The sequence below is a fragment of the Nanorana parkeri genome, unplaced genomic scaffold (assembly GCF_000935625.1).
Source record: "Nanorana parkeri isolate BGI_ZX_2015 unplaced genomic scaffold, ASM93562v1 scaffold1250, whole genome shotgun sequence".
Taxonomy (NCBI): Eukaryota; Metazoa; Chordata; class Amphibia; order Anura; family Dicroglossidae; genus Nanorana; species Nanorana parkeri.
The window spans coordinates 483979-500193 of record NW_017307518.1 but is presented as its reverse complement, the minus strand read 5'-3'; the positions used below and the strand labels follow the sequence as shown (position 1 = coordinate 500193).

Genomic DNA, 16215 nt, shown 5'->3' with positions numbered 1-16215 from the left:
TTCTTATAAAAGCAGTCATGTATGGATTTGGACATACTGTAAAGGAGGATCACTGCATAGCATATGCCCATATGCAGCTTAGCAACATGAACTAGGGATACCTGCAGACTCCACTCCAATGACTAACAAAATCTTACCCTTATGTTGAACAGTAGTGTCTCATGCATGCTGGTTTTTGTCATTGCAGATCAATACATGCTTTCCAGAAAATCCAGCATGCCTTCAAAATTATTTTTATTAAAGGAATGGGTACGACTTCTGGCAGTATTTTGGTAGCAGAGTCAATATGCCATTATTTTAGGACCGCAGACTAGCACTATACCCTGTAAATTACTTATCAGAATGTAACACACTAAATAAATGACAGAAAGGAAACCCCCTTGCCATGCATCTATTCTTTATGGCAAAGTCAAAAGAATACCTCTGAAAGCCACATTCTTTTTTTTTACTAAGAAACCTCAATGCTCATAAAATCTAATGTGATGGCCAAAATGTACCACAAGATAACATGGAGGTGAATGGGCAACACTGCACCATCGCCAGACCTCAAAGGTTTTCTTCAAAGCCCTATGCATACAAAAACCAAACCAACTTCAAAACCAAGTTTCAGTTTCTAGGTGGTTATGGAAAGACCAGCCAGATAGTTGAATGGATAACTGAAACACTTACTGAATGTACCTGTCAAAAGAATTCTTATAAGTCACAGACTCTTGTAATCCTTCCAGTGCTACATAGCTGCATAAGATAAGAAGGATGACACTTTTTACGACATGCAGTTCAGCAAATGTGTCACTTGTTCCCCTCTTGTATAATCTTTGGGCTACTAGTGACAAAAATCACATGGTGAGCTCTCATCATCCTGTAAGCTCACCTGCAACTTTGCTTTCCTCCAACTAGCTTTACAGAGCATGCAGTTCCACAACAATCTAATTTCAAATTTCAGTTAGGGCTGCAGCTAACGATTATTTTCAAAATCGATTAGTTAGCCAATTATTAAGTTTGATTAATCTGTTAATCAGATTTAAAAAAAGGCTCCAGTGATGGACTACTAGTTTATAATGAGATTGTAGTCCATCACGGGAGCAAGCTTGGCGCGGCGGAAGTAAAAAAAAAGTGGTGTGCAATATAGTACACTATACAGCGCCGCAATGCAGAATACCAGCAGCTATAGAGGAATACAGCAAATCGCAGCAATAGTACATTATACTATTGCTGGGATTTGTAGTCCTCTGTAGCTGGCGTTATTCTGCATTGCGCTGTATATAATGTATTATTGCTGCGATTTGTAGTCCTCTATAGCTGGTGCCATTCTGCATTGTGCTGTATAAGGATTATACTGCACAATGCAGATTACCACTGACCAGTTATAGAGGACAACAAATCTCAGCAATAATACATTATACAGCGGCACAATGCAGAATACCACCAGCTATAGAGGAACAACAAATCCCAGCAAAAATACATTAAACACCCTGTAATTGGTATTCTGCATTGTATTGTATTAGCGAGAAATTTAAATTTTAGCCGACAAATCGACGATGGAAAACGTTGACAATGTTTTCCATCGTCGATTTTAATCGACTAAATCGAATAATTGTTGCAGCTCTATTTCAGATGGTGTAAGTTTGTGAGCTGAATGTTAAAATGACCCTATCAGTCCAAGGTTACTTGTAGCCAAAACTATACCTGCTAAAAGAAGAGAGAATGTACTTATACCTTTTCAGCCATGTCTTGAAACGTAGCTGCTTTGGCCGCTCCCTGGCCCCTGTGAGTATTTGATCAGTCGAATACCCGTTCCCCCGCTGCACGCACTTGTTCCACCCGCCGGTTTGTATGTCCTGTAGTGATGTAGGAACAGGTGGGGAGATATCTGGTGGGAAACCAGGTATTCCACAGACCTGAAGTGTGGAAAGCTCCCAGTGGCTGGAGTGCAGTGAAGCAGCAACAAGACATGGGCAGCTGGAAAGGTAAGTATATTCACTCTTCTTTCAGTAGGTATAGTTTTGGCCACAAGTGACTTTGCTCTGACAAAGTAATTGAGGGCATGTTCACACCAGCAGCTGCGCTACACCCCCGGCTACTGGTGTGCATGTGCCAGGCACAGTGCTGATGCGCTCAATCAAGACAATTTTTTTGGGTTACAACTTTATTGAAATGTCACAAGTGACATTTCATTAGGTTCCATGGGTACAGCGCAGTGCGATGTGATTATACCTCACTGCAATGTGAAAAAAGCACTGCATGCCTTACTTTCTTTCAGTGCACACAACAGGACTGCACCGGCGGTGGTGTGAACTGAGCCCATTTGAAAAACTGCAATTGTCTTGCATTGGGCTTATGCTGGAAAAAACACCCAGCGCAGCCCCAATGCATCGGATATGAAAGAGCCCTTAAGACAGATGTTCAGATAACTACACAATTTAGGCTGAAGAATTAATGACTATGAAGAAAACCCATAGGTAAACCAAAGTGTTACCGGTTATGGAATTCCACCAAGGTGTGTTAGGACCTTGTTAAAAGCTCAGCTTTTTATTACTATTTTCCCAAAGGACAGAGGTCCAATCATGCCACCTGGGCAAGAAGCATTGGGGAAACCTTTCCAAGAAGGACAGAAACGGCAATAAAAAAACTTTATTTCTTGGTAGAACAGGGAAAAGTGAGAACCAGGAAAGACAACTTAGAACAAAGAAAAGATGTATAAGCAAAAAGACAACTTACCTCCTCTCCGTGTTCCGTAAGGTAGTTCTAATCTGTTGCTGCCAAGCATTTCATACTTCCTCCTGTAGTCTTCACACATAAATGGCTCTATATTGGACGCACTGTGGGACAACAGCTTTATTAATAAACATGCTAAAATAAAAAAAAAGGGCAAGCAGTACACAGGATTATAGAAACGATTAAACTAAAACAGATGCAGATACGGTTTTATAACAAACAAAAGCAAACCCAGAAACTATCACAAACAAACCATGGTGTTCACCAGCTTTTCAGACAACTCTGGTCCAATATGAAAACTTTAATAGGTTTCTTTGGCACTAATACAGTATAGATGGCCTGAATATAAAATGAATAAGCCAACTAGTCAAGTGAACAGCCATTTCTGGTCTACACTTAAAGGAGCTGTAAAGTCCCAGCATATCCTTTCCTGTTATAACATCAGCATTGTAATTGGATAACATACTAGAGTACCGTATATACTCGAGTATAAGCTGAGATTTTCAGCCCATTTTTTTGGGTGAAAAGTGCCCCCCTCGGCTTATACTCGAGTCAGCGCCAGCGCGTCATCTTACTTACCTCGCCGAGCGTCGCGTCACTGCTGCTCCGGTGTGCGGCACTCCGTGCGGGGTCATCTGGCAGTCTCCGGGTCCTAATTTAGGTGGCCGGATCACCCTCGGCTTATATTCGGGTCAATACTTTTTCCCAGTTTTTTTGGCTAAAATTAGGTACCTCGGCTTATATTCGGGACGGCTTATACTCGAGTATATACGGTAGTTTTTTATAATGCAATCAAAGCTTTTACATGAAAAAATCCCTTTTATGTTGTGAGTGCTGCCTCCCGTCTAGAGCTGCAACAGTTAATCGATTTAGTCGATTAAAATCGACGATTGAAAACGTTGGCAACGTTTTCGATCTTGTACAAATCCCAGCAATAGTACATTATAGTATAATGTACTATTGCTACATTCCTCTATAGCTGCTGGTATTCTGCACTGCGCCGCTGTATAATGTACTATATTGCACACCACACTTTTTTTTTTACTTCCACCGCGCCAAGCTTGCTCCCGTGATGGACTACAATCTTAACACAAACTAGTCGTCAATCACTGGAGCCTTTTTTTTTTTTAAATCCGATTAACCGATTAATCGAACTTAATAATCGGCCAACTAATCGATTATGAAAATAATCGTTAGCTGCAGCCCTACTCCCGTCTGCCCATCACTTTCACCAACTTCCTGGATTCCCAGTGTGCTTTGCATCTCTTTCCCTGCTGCTTGATGTGATGCAATCTTGATTTCTTAAAGCTGCCCATACACTTTACAATTATCGCAAGACTTTCGTTATGCGATGGTTGTAAGCTAATTAAAAGCTTGTACGATCTGCCCATCTTGGACAGGCAGATCGTACTTGCGATCATCAGGTGGAGGGCGCTTCCGATGACTGCAATGCTAAGAGGGCACTGTGTGTTTGCGCACGCCGGCCCGTTTGGCATTTGTCTTACGCGCACGCCACAAACCCACCGAAAATCTTACGATTTTCAGCTGGTTTTCCAAAGTGCTCGTAAGACAAAAGACGTGCGACCGTTTCTACTGTACGGTTGCACGTCTTTTGTCTTACGAGCATACACCTGCCGATTATTGTACGATCGCGGGATTTCCTGCGATTATCGCACGATAAGCGGCAGGTGTATGGCCACCTTTACACTATATAGCACTTAATGCATTGCGTTCAGCAAGCAATGATGATGGTACATTGTTGTACCACAAGTGCATATTCACAGGGCTGAGTGAAGTACATTCTGTGGGCATCTTTAATAAGTTTACAAACTTCTAGATGTATCATTATTAGGAGTGAGATGAAACTTGTGGAAATTCAATATAGAAATAGATTTATTTTTTATTTTTGACCATAGGTAGACCCTTTAAATCTGCAGTAAAGTCAGAGTTAGATTTATCATACAAAACATCATATACAGCCTACATACAGTACTCCAATACTCGAAGGGCATCAGCAGACTGATAAATCCACATCATCTTCAACAAGTTTGGTATAATTATGTATACATAATGACTGGGATTTGTAACTCCTCTACCTCCATTCCTCACAGGCAGTACGATGTGTCTTGCCACCACCCAATGCAATTCCCTTGTCTTACCATATATTAACAAATAGGACAAAAGGACAAAACCCTCTGAAAGGGCAAAAAAAGGCCTGGCGACAATAGTACCACCATAATTCAGTACAGACATGTAAGCTACAACTCTAGGAATAAACTATTTCTACATTGAGATTTTTGTATAGAATTTCATTTCAGAATGATGACGTCTGTAAAAGCAGCAACTCTGAAGCCACAGTTAGTTCTTAGTAAATGTTTAATACCTTTTAACTAAACACTCCTGTGTAGAGCAAATATTGGCAAGAGGTTACTTGTGATATCTTGCGGCAAAGGGAATTTTATTCTCAAGCTACCAAACAATATATTCTCTTTCATACAGCGACTCTGCAACTTATTAAAAAGGAACTTTTAAAAAAGGTAAATTCCATCAAACAGTATGGCAGTAATTTATCGATGTAGTTGGAAGTAATATGAAACGCTCACACTTTTTTCATTAATGAATCCAGATCAAAACAAATATACAATGCTCAGCAAAGTATTTCTTTAGATTTTTGCCCAAACACTTGCAGTCATCCTGTTTCTGAACAACTGGTTCCAACTCTCTCAGCTCAACTTCCCTGAACTTCCTGTCCAGTACAAGATCACAAGGGACAGAGAAGACTCCAGCATCTGTTCATCTACCAGCATGGAGAAGGGAGGAGCAAGGAGCAGGGGGGAGAGAATTGTCTTGCCTTGCTGTGTCTGTGAAAAAACCTGTATCCCATCGCACTCCTGACCGGATGGAAGCCCAGGTAAAACAGGGCGGGTGCAGCAGTGACAGCAGATGCCTCTGCAAAACACAAGTCCAAACAGAAGGTCACTCCCACTCCAATGCAATGCCAAGTCAATCTTGTTTATTGACTAAAAATAGGGTAGCATTTTACAGCAACGTTTCGGAACCAGCACGGTTCCTTCTTCAGGCAAACAAAGTTAACCCTTCAGGGTGAGCATCCTTATTGCCTGGCCAGGAAGGGGGTGAAACACCATGGCCTTTAAGTGGTTAAAAGGGACACTAAACTCAGGAATGAAATCCTAAAAAATTATGCATTCAAGTACCTTAACTATTAACAAAAATGTATCTTATTTGTGTATCACTCAAATCATCTCTAAATTGGTGACAAGACTGTCCTTCCTTCTGGAGGGGGGCTACTTTTGTTCCCCATAGTCCCTGTGTGTTGTAAAGCTCACTCATGTGATGGACTACAATCTTATGTTTAGATTACTATGTTGTACTGAGATTGTAGTCCATCACGGGAGTGAGCTTTACAACACACAGGGACCATGGGGAACAAAAGTAGCCACCCTCCAGAATCCAGGACAGTGTCAGCACCAATTCAGAGATGATTTGAGGATCTACAGCCGAGTGATACACAAATGAGATACATTTTTGTTAATACTTAAGGTACTTGAATGCATTTTTTAGGATTTCATTCCTGAGTTTAGTGTCACTTTAAATAAGGATGCTCATCCTGAAGGGTTAACTTAGTGATTTAACCAAAAACACATGCGATTGAGATTGTTAACAGTTGGGCAGGCTGGAAGCAAAAACATTTTCTCCAGGCCAATACGTTTTCTGTCAACAGCACAGCACTAAACCAAAAGCAGTGCTATATTAATAAAGCAGAACTCCAGCCAAAAATAACGATAAAAAGAAATAGCCCATTAAAGGAGGACTATGGGGTTAAGGCTTTTCCCCATAGTTCGCCTTAGGGTAACGGGAGGACACAAACTAGCGTCCTCCCGTCACCCTAGGCTCTCCGGTATGTGTTCGCTCACCTCCCAATCTACTGAGCCGACCTGTGCCAGTCTCATTGTCACAGGTTGGCTAGAACTATGAGGTGAGTGGAAAGCACTCACCTCATAGTTCTCCTTTAAAAGATAAAATAAGAAAACCAACCAAAAGGAAAAACATTTTCCCCAACATAATACGTTTTCTGTCAATAGCACAGTACAAACCAAAAAGCAGTGCTATATTATTAAAGCAGAACTCCAGTCAAAAATAACAATATAAAAATGAATAGCCTAGGGATGTCCCGATACCACTTTTTTAAAGACCAAGTACAAGTACTGTCCCTCATGTACTTGCTGATACCAATTACCGATACTTTTTCTTAAAGGGACATTTTTTTTTTTCTAAAACAACACAAACTGATGATTTTAGGGCAGTTTCTCACTAGGGCTAAATACGGATGTCACCAGAACGGAATACATGTCCCCACAGCAGAACACATGTCCCCAAAGCAGAATTGCTCTCACCAGGCTGTGTGTCGATCTCACCCAGGCGACGTGGACATCTGCAGTGGCTCTGGGTGTACTCCACCTGACCGACTATGCCGGGACCCGGCCTCCCCCCACGTCCAGTTCGGCCAACTATCTGCGCTACTGGGCCCCGCGACTTTCATCCATCTCCCGGCCCAGTCCTCCCCATCAGTGTGCGGCGGGAACCCCCAGCTTCTAGCCCTGGGGCGGTAGTTCCGCCCCCAGGGCTGTCCATGGCTGTGCCTGCTTCAGGAAGGAGGAGGGAGGAGATAAAGAACCAGACAGGCACTGCCATGGACAGCTATCTGCAGGTCCCCACGAGCGTGGGAACTCATACGGCCACTGCTGTTTGAAAATTGAAAGGGCCGGTATCGGCCTTAAGAATCGGGGCATTTTCACAACAGCACAACAGTGTCAACACTGAAAATGCCTGGTATCACTATCGGGGCATTCCTAAAATAGCCCATTAAAAGATAAAATGAGAAAACCAAAAAAATATTTGCTGCAATATTCACCTCCAACCCTGAGATTTCCCCTAAAGCACTTTTTTCTCCGCCCCTAGATGTTCTCAGTCTGATGACCAGCATCATTTGACCCACTTCCTCAGAGTCCAGGTTATTCTGGACCCACCCCAGCTTTAGACTGGACAGTGAAAAGAGAAGCAGCACAGGATTGAGCTCACCTTCCTGTCACTCTGCCCTCTCCTATTATCAGCATGCTTGTTGTGAGCACATGGACTGATTGACTCCTTGTACTACTTTTTTCTCTCACACTCCAGCTTTGTTGTAAAGGGCCTGCATGAGGCGGACACTAGGTCAAATTCAGGTACCTAAATTGCTTGCATCTAAAATATATTTAATGATTACAGAGCTGCATTCAATTGTATATTTTACATCTGCCTAGAGATCATCTTTAAATCTGGTTGAAATGTTTTACCATTATGTGGTTGCTAATTGCATTCCTATCCTAATATGACAGCAGCAATATATAAAGTACCAAATCATATGACAGCCGACACAAATGCCCCACCGCCTGTTACTGTTCTTGGCTGCATATCACCACCTGCTGACTCACCGTCCAGTTCTGTGTTAATGTTATTCTTGTCCCACAGAAACGCAAACACCATAAAATGACAGTGACGCCCTAAGTGAAGTCAATTTCCATCGCATTGATCAACTTTAAATGATAGCACTCACTCAGATGCATGTTTCACAACACAACATTTTATTGCTAAATGAAGGAAGGTCAAGAAGTCAATCAGAAGAACTTACTCTCTGGAAAAATTAGACCCCCTCAAATGAAAACAGTTGCTGGGAATTTCTTCATCTCTAAAAAGTGACAACATAATCTCTACAGGTTCAGACACCTATCAATATATTAGAATAAAAAGGGAGCAGCAGCATATGCAAGGCTCCCTTTATGGGACTATGACCCCAGGAGCTTGCATATGCTTTGCAAAAACAAATAAATGTATGTTTACTCTTACCTGTTATCCACGTTTTTTGGCTGTTGGTCCGGGTCCTGCTGACCCCTATAAAAGAGAAGCATAGTTACGTTGGCTGTCAGTTAGGGACGGATCACACAGCAGCAATTTAACCCTCCCCCCTCCCTTTTATTCTTTCTTGTCATGGACTTTAGTATCCCGAGTCGTGGTGACTGAGATTTCATCGTTTTGGTTTTTGTGATATATATACGGTTGTGCTTGTGATATACTGTGATGTCCATCTCGTGGTAGATGGAGGTCGTTAGTTCTATTTGTTGGCTTGTGTCGTGGTGACTGAGCCATTTTAAGTGTTTAAGGTATGGTTTATGAAATAAAGGCCGTGGCCAATTTACTTCCAATTTTAGTGCAGTGTATTTATTTATATATTATTTATTTATTTATGTATTTAAGTGTTTTAATCGTGCTGTCTATGGTCCCATAATATAATCCTCTGCTCTGCCAGAACAAAGATGGACAATGAGATGCTACAGTGGAGTCTATTGAGATTGTTGTTTCTGAAGACATTTTATGCCACATATGCTAATGAAGAATAAACCATATAATGAGAAAGGTGATTGAAAGATCCCATTGGTCACCTCTACCAAACAGGACAATGGGGGCTCAGTTATAGAAAGCAGTCTAAAAATGGGGTCTGTTGCCTAGTTATAGAGTTATGGCATCAGTTATAGAGGTTCAGTGTGGTATATCTGGAGCCAAGCATTTTGGGAACATAGGTGGGGAGGGAATGGTTAAAAGTCATGTCCATAGTTTTTTTTTTCTATGTGTGTGTCCCACTTGAGAGATTTCCCTTCACTTCCTGTTCTGGAGATAAAATAGGAAGTGAGAGAGTAAAGCTCTCCAAAGTGAGGCAAATCTCCTCAAACAGTTGTCATTGAAACTGTCCCCACTGCAAGATTTCCGTTCTATTTCTGTTCTGGTGACAACTAAAAAAACTGCCTTTTTCATCCCTTTCAGACCCGCAACAAACTTCACTAAGTCAAATAGAGAGAGAGAATCTTCCTAGAGAGGATTCAGACCGCAATTAAAACCAGAAATGGGATCTAATGCCTCACCACTGTCTAAGCTGAACCTTGGGCAGATAACAAATGAATACAGCTTTGTAATCAGTAATACAACATTAAGGACCCGTACACATAGGGGAATAAATACCGAGATCTACACAGGATCTTGTTCACAGAAAGTTGGCAGAAAGATGCTGTGCAAAAAAACTGTATGTATGTAACAGTCCGCAAAAGTGCTTCCGTTTACATGCGCTCAATTTTCAATCCCATTTATGAATGTACGTGCATTTACACAAGTACACAGAAATACTGGTTGTGGGATTCTCTACTTTGATTTTATGCAGATGAACTACTGAGCACAACGCAGCTGTGTGCGTGGGCCCATATTACAGTGGTACCTCGGTTCACAAACTTAATTCGTTCCACGATTCTGGTCGCGAGCCGAATCAAATTTCCCCACAAGGTGGGCAAGTGTGCACAGGTCTGTCCGCAACCTTGATCTCGACTAGAGGAAGCCACGACCACGTGTCAGAGCGAGGAAGATGGCCGCGGTCGTGTTCGTCACCTGTTCGCGAAAAACATATTTTTTTTTAAAAAAGGAGTGTAAGTACCTCAGTTGTAGGTGGTATCACCCTCTTGTAGTCTACTCTTCAGTCTGACAAGCAGAGCTCAGAGAGGGGTAGGGAGAAGCAGCAAAAGCAGCCAATCAGGTGTACTGCAGTGCAAGGAGCCATGGTGATAGGAGAGCATAATGGCCAAGAGATGAGCTTCTCCTTCTACTGTCCAGCAAGCGGGAAAGGGTGAGGAGTAGACCTTATCATTAAAAGTTAAACTGCACAGAGGAAGATCTGGTCCCCTTCCCTGCTAGACAGGGCTGTGTACATTTCAGGACTGGATGGACAAAACGACAAATCATTTGGCAGGTAAAACAGCTCTCATATACACATTTCACCTGTGAGCTTAGCCATTTGCCGGGAGTTAAGCTTTAACAATTATTCACTAGCCATATGATTATCAAAAAATCTATTCTGTCCTTTTAACTGAAACCATTTGTAAAGCGATCAGTTGCAATGAAACACTTGCCATAGTAGTATATGTCCTCTGCAGCTCTAACCCCGGCATGTCAATCTCAACTGGAACAGTGGGCTGAACGGAGTGCAAAAAGTCTTCAAGGAGGAATGGAATCATTCTATTTAGGGCTGCACATGCTTAAAGGAGAACTATGAGGTGAGTGATTTTCACTCAGCCTCATAATTCTAGCCGACTTGTGACAATGAAATATCGCAGGTCGGCTCAATAGATCGGGAAGTGAGCGAACACATACCGGCGCTCGCTCACTTCTCAATCCTGTCACTGCAGAGAGCCGTGACTGTCACTCACGGCTCCCTGCAGGGATTCCCCCCCTCCGATCCTGCATCGCTGACTGGTGGAACGGACGGGGGAGGGGGCGGGTACTGCTAGCTTTGTAGAGCCAGCTGTCACTCACGCAGCTGTGTGGATCCAGACAGTACTGAGTACAAAAATTACATATAAAGTGTAGCTTTTGTCAACTTATTAAGTCGCTGTGGGTCACAAAGGAGAAGAGGGCCACAAGTGGCCCAGAATACAGCAGTCTGGTGTGCCTGCTCTAACCTTAACCAACAGATCTGGATGCACAATTGGCAAGCACATTACACAGGAATAATATGAAGAGCTGTTCTCTTTGGAAAGGGCAGTAATATAGTGGAGGGCTTTTTGATTCCTTCTGACCCACCAACCATAGTGTTTGCACACCTCCAAGGCTGATTGGATTGGTCTCTCTCTAATGAAATAAAGAATAATATCATCGGCAGTGAATCTATACAGTGGGCTAGTTTTATATATCAAAATAACGCTTTATCACAAAATCATTTTTAGCTCTAAGGTAATGCCAAAAGACAGATGTATTATTAATAATTACAGCATATATACACTTGCAGACAAATGTCCTTCCTATACACAAACAGTACTGCTCGTGCTACAAAGACCAAAACACAAAGGCAGAATTATTAATAGATACAATATGCCTGCGGTGTGCCAGCTCTGGTTCTCAATATCTCCACCTGACATGCCTTATAGAGTAAACGAAGGATTAATTCTGACAACAGAACACAATATATAACAAATTATAGCTAGCATATACACAGTGGAACCTCCTGCTTACCAAACAGAAACTCGGGCACAGATTTGATTAGACTAGCAAGGCATAAAAAAGGTGAGTGGGAATCTAATATTTAGCTTTGAAGACAAATCAATAGATATATCAGATACCATGATAGCTGAACCTATTGCTATAAAATCTTGTGCGGCAGAAAGTTGCTTTAACAGTTGTCACAGACTGGCTTTGGTGAACACCAGAAGCTCCCAAACGCATACTCATATTTCAGGAAAAAGATCATTTTCTGTACTCACCATAAAACCCCTCTTCCTCATTCATTGAAGGACACAGCTCTGCTTTAGATTGTCATCTACTGGGTATAGCCCCCATTACACCAGGGTCAGACACCCACTTGTCAGCACCCTGTCCAATTACAGAGTCTTTAAAGGAGCTGTAAAGTCATAGCATATCCTATCCTATTATAACATCAGCACTGTAATAGGAATACACACTAGAGTTGTTTTTGATATTGCAATTGAAGCTTACATTAAAGCAATCCCTGTTATGTAGTGAGTGCTGCCTTCTGTCTGCCCATCGCTTTCAATAACTTCCTGGATTCCCAGGGTGCTTTGCATCTCTCTCCCTGCTGCTTGACATGATGCAATCTTGATTTCTCAAAACCACATATCCCATCATGCATTGCTTCCAGCAAGCAATTATAATGTTACATCGTTCAGATGTTGAGTTGTAGTTCAGACAGCAGGTTCTATGAGTTGTGACATTACAAAGTGCATATTCACAGGGCTGAGTGAAATTGTGTCAGTGCATTGAGGAAGTACATCCTATATCAATACGTTTACAAACTTCTAGATGAATATGATTATTAGGAGTAAAATAGAACTTATGGACATTCAATATAGAAATACAGATCTGTTTTTAGTTTTTGACCATAGATACCCTTTAATGGCTTAGGCTCTGTTCACACCTAGGCGTATCGAATATGCGCAATTGTTGCGCGACAAACACGGGCTACTTGGCTGTATCCCAATGGAAACGCGCAACAAAAACGCCGCAAAGAAGCTCATGTACCTTTTCAGGCGTAGGCCGTTTTGTAGCACGTTCAGACGGGCTGAAATACGGCAAGGTGTGAACCATACCCATAGAAAACAATGGGATTTTCATGTTTGAGTGTTTTGTAGAGCGTTCGTAGAGCATTGAACGCGCTACAAAACGTACAGGTGTGAACCAGGCCTAAGGAAAGACGTCAAATCTCTGATACAGTGAAATGAAGCCAAAGCAGGCTAATAATGGCCAGATAAGACATCCGGTGGTTAAGGATGAACTTTTAGTTTTAAATGTTTATAACAGCTCACAGGTTTGCTTCAACAGGGAACAAGTTGGGTTCTATAAAGTACCTGGATAACACCAGTGAAACTTAAACTGGTCAGATTATTAGGAGAAAACTGGAAAAAATATTGATTCCACTGAAACCCAAAACTACAAGATGACCAAATACGAAAGTGAAAAATGTATATTTGTCTGCATTCATCTCTATATGAAATGAAGGCGTCCCAAAGCTAACAACAGTTATCACATAGCAACTTCCTAGTGTACTACTAGTGACTGCTGAGTGGCACAGATAGTCAGCTGAAAACACTACTAAAGAAGAACAAATGCATGAATGAGTAATAAGACGAACCCCAGTGTACACACACAGCCCTCTCACACATTATGGCAGATGAACAATTTCATCTTTGTGGTATTAAATTGGCTTGTCGCGGTCATAAAACCTAACACAACCGAAAGTGAACATTCCTAGATGATCATGCAAAGTAAATAAACTCCACATATAAAGCTGCAAACTTTACAGTGTGAATGCAATCAAATGTGTGGCTTTGTGAAAATGGGAAATAGATTTACTTGTCTAGTAATATCAATGTCTCAGCCACATGACAATCTAGTCCGTTTTATACAAGGCTATTCACAAAAGGGTGAAGAGTTTGGAGAAGGCAGGAGAAGTGAACAATCTAGGACAGCATAGCTGAACTGGAAAGTGAGCTGAATTGCAGAATTTTTCCAAATCAGCTATGTTGTCCTAGATTGCTCACTTCTCCTGCCTTCCCCAAACTCTTCACCCTTTTGAAAATAGCCCTGATAGACTTTAAACTATGCCACAAAGGTTCTGAGATCCACTTACAGTCTCCTGGCAGACCCATGTGATTTCACAATGAAGGAGGCGAATTCCGGTATCACAACTCACAGATTATGTGGCCCCATCCCCTTCCACATGATCAGCCAGCAATCATGGCTGTCCCATACAGAGCGGTCAGGATAGTAATCTATTGAAGTTTCAGTAAGACTCTATGAATGTTAGCCACTATTGTCAAAAAGGATTTTATTTTCACCCATCTAACAGCTACATGGAGGCTCCCAGAAATGATGCTTAAGAGGCACATAATATGTACACTTTAGGAATCACGAAACTTCACCCAACCTGCACTGCCATGGAACAGTGATGACAACACGTCGCCCTGCAGAGCACATCAATGAAGCTAAGATTTGCTGCTGGGGCACTATATAACTCACTAATGTCAGCACATGCTTATGCTTGTGGTCAGTACAAAGCAACAGTTCTAACACATCTGTACCTCGATATGCACAGTATATACTACCACCTGACTTTATGTGGCAGAGGGGAACCTAGCTAGGACGATGCTTTATACCAAATACACAAGTGGAATAATCTTTATAATAAAGTGTACCAATAATTCAGAAATAAACATAATACAGCAAAGAAGGGAAGTGAGCACTATATTATGTTCCTTCAGTAATGAATGCTTTTTGTGTTTGTAACAGCCTATCTTTATTAGGAACTGCACTGCAGAGCTGGTGCTTTGTTCATGCTCATTCAGTGCCATTTAAAATGAATGGCAACACACATATACAATCCACTGCACTGCACTAAACTGTGTAAAGTATGAACGGACCCAAGTATAAAACATAAGTCCTTTATCATGTGTTGTCATGTTTGCAAAGCACTTCTGTAGGATATGGAATGCGATGTTTGAATGTTTAATTGAAGTTTATAGAGCAGCAGCCATTTGTGTTGATTGTTGCTTTTGGTAGGCATTGTGTTTTGCTGCTTTTATTCCTCCATATAAGTCAGTGAATGTGTCTAAAGTACATTCCAAACTGTTTTCAGTCATCAGACATTTTTCTGTTCTTGCTTCTGAGTCTGTGCGCCGTGCACACTATCCCTAAAACCTTCAGCCTTTTTATACTCCCTGTGCACAGGAAACGAGTATGTGGATTACACGAGGATGTGTCTATGATACAAACGCAAAGCTACCCCAGCAATGAATTTACCAACCTTTGTTGGTAAATTCATTGGTTATTCTTGCCTAAAAGCCAATGCTAACAATTGATGGAATTCTTATCATAGCAACCCACTGGCCCCCGAGGTATGAAGGCCAAAAACACTATCAGCTCCTTCAGACAGGCACCTAGTATGTTGATGGTGATGATGACCTATGTGTTGACCAAGCAAATCAAATGGCAAACGCACTCATCAATTCATAACCAGCTTTACAGCAAGGTGCACATGGAAGGGCTTTATACAACACAAGAGCAAAAAGTTTCCCAGCACACTCACCAGCCAGCATGCAAAAAAACTTGTCACATTATGCCACATGTGCTCCAAGATGGAGACTCTCATAGTTTAGAGTTAGGACCGCACTATATGGAGGTGCCTTGGCGAGGCTGTGCGGCTTTCACATTTTCTGCTGAAGACGTGTATTTAAACCTCTGTTTTTAACCTTAGCGGTGAGACAAGTTGTTTTGCATGGTGGCTGGTGAGTGTGCTGGGAAACTTTTCGCTGTTTTACTATGTGTTGACCAAGCATGAAAAGCAAGTTCTGTCAGAAGACACAAAGCTAGCTGAAATATAAAAAAAAAAAAAGAGGTTTAAAACGGCATAAACAAGCATTTTACCATGCTTCTTCTACGGCGGTTATAGGATTTGAAAGATCACCCCAGTTCATGTAAATAACTGCAGATAACCAAGAAAACAAAAGTGGTGGTTCTAGTAAAAGCAATCACTTCAGAGCCTGATATGCCTTCATAATAATATACTATATGGTCCTGTTAATCATTCAACACCCATTTCCTGCCGTGTCATATAAAAATGCTGATTCTCTTATTCTAGCATGTGTTTCCTCAGAAAAATAGGTTTACGAAGAATTCAATATAACCGACTACCATAACAATTCGTGTGTAAACATTATGCTGTGCTTAGTATCATGGTGCTAATGCTATTTTTATGATTTCACAGTGTGCAAAAACCGAAAACTGATTTTAACTATGTTTTTTGCTTGCAGTAAAAAGTCCAGACCTTTTTTTTATTATAAAAATGAGCGATGTGCATGTACAACCTTTTAGTAACTGGAAATGACTAAGCAAATG

General features: G+C 41.5%; 1 protein-coding gene across 1 annotated transcript in view; it reads right to left on the bottom strand.

Annotated features, from left to right (window-relative positions):
* Positions 1-16215, bottom strand: part of LOC108797255 (type 2 lactosamine alpha-2,3-sialyltransferase-like) — a gene marked incomplete at its 3' end in the record, with an annotated part of 63742 nt that overhangs the window by 12248 nt on the left and 35279 nt on the right. Inside the window, exon 5 of the mRNA XM_018568826.1 lies at positions 2719-2819. Within this exon, the coding sequence (XP_018424328.1) occupies positions 2719-2819 (101 nt within the window). The remainder of the gene's footprint in view (positions 1-2718; positions 2820-16215) is intronic.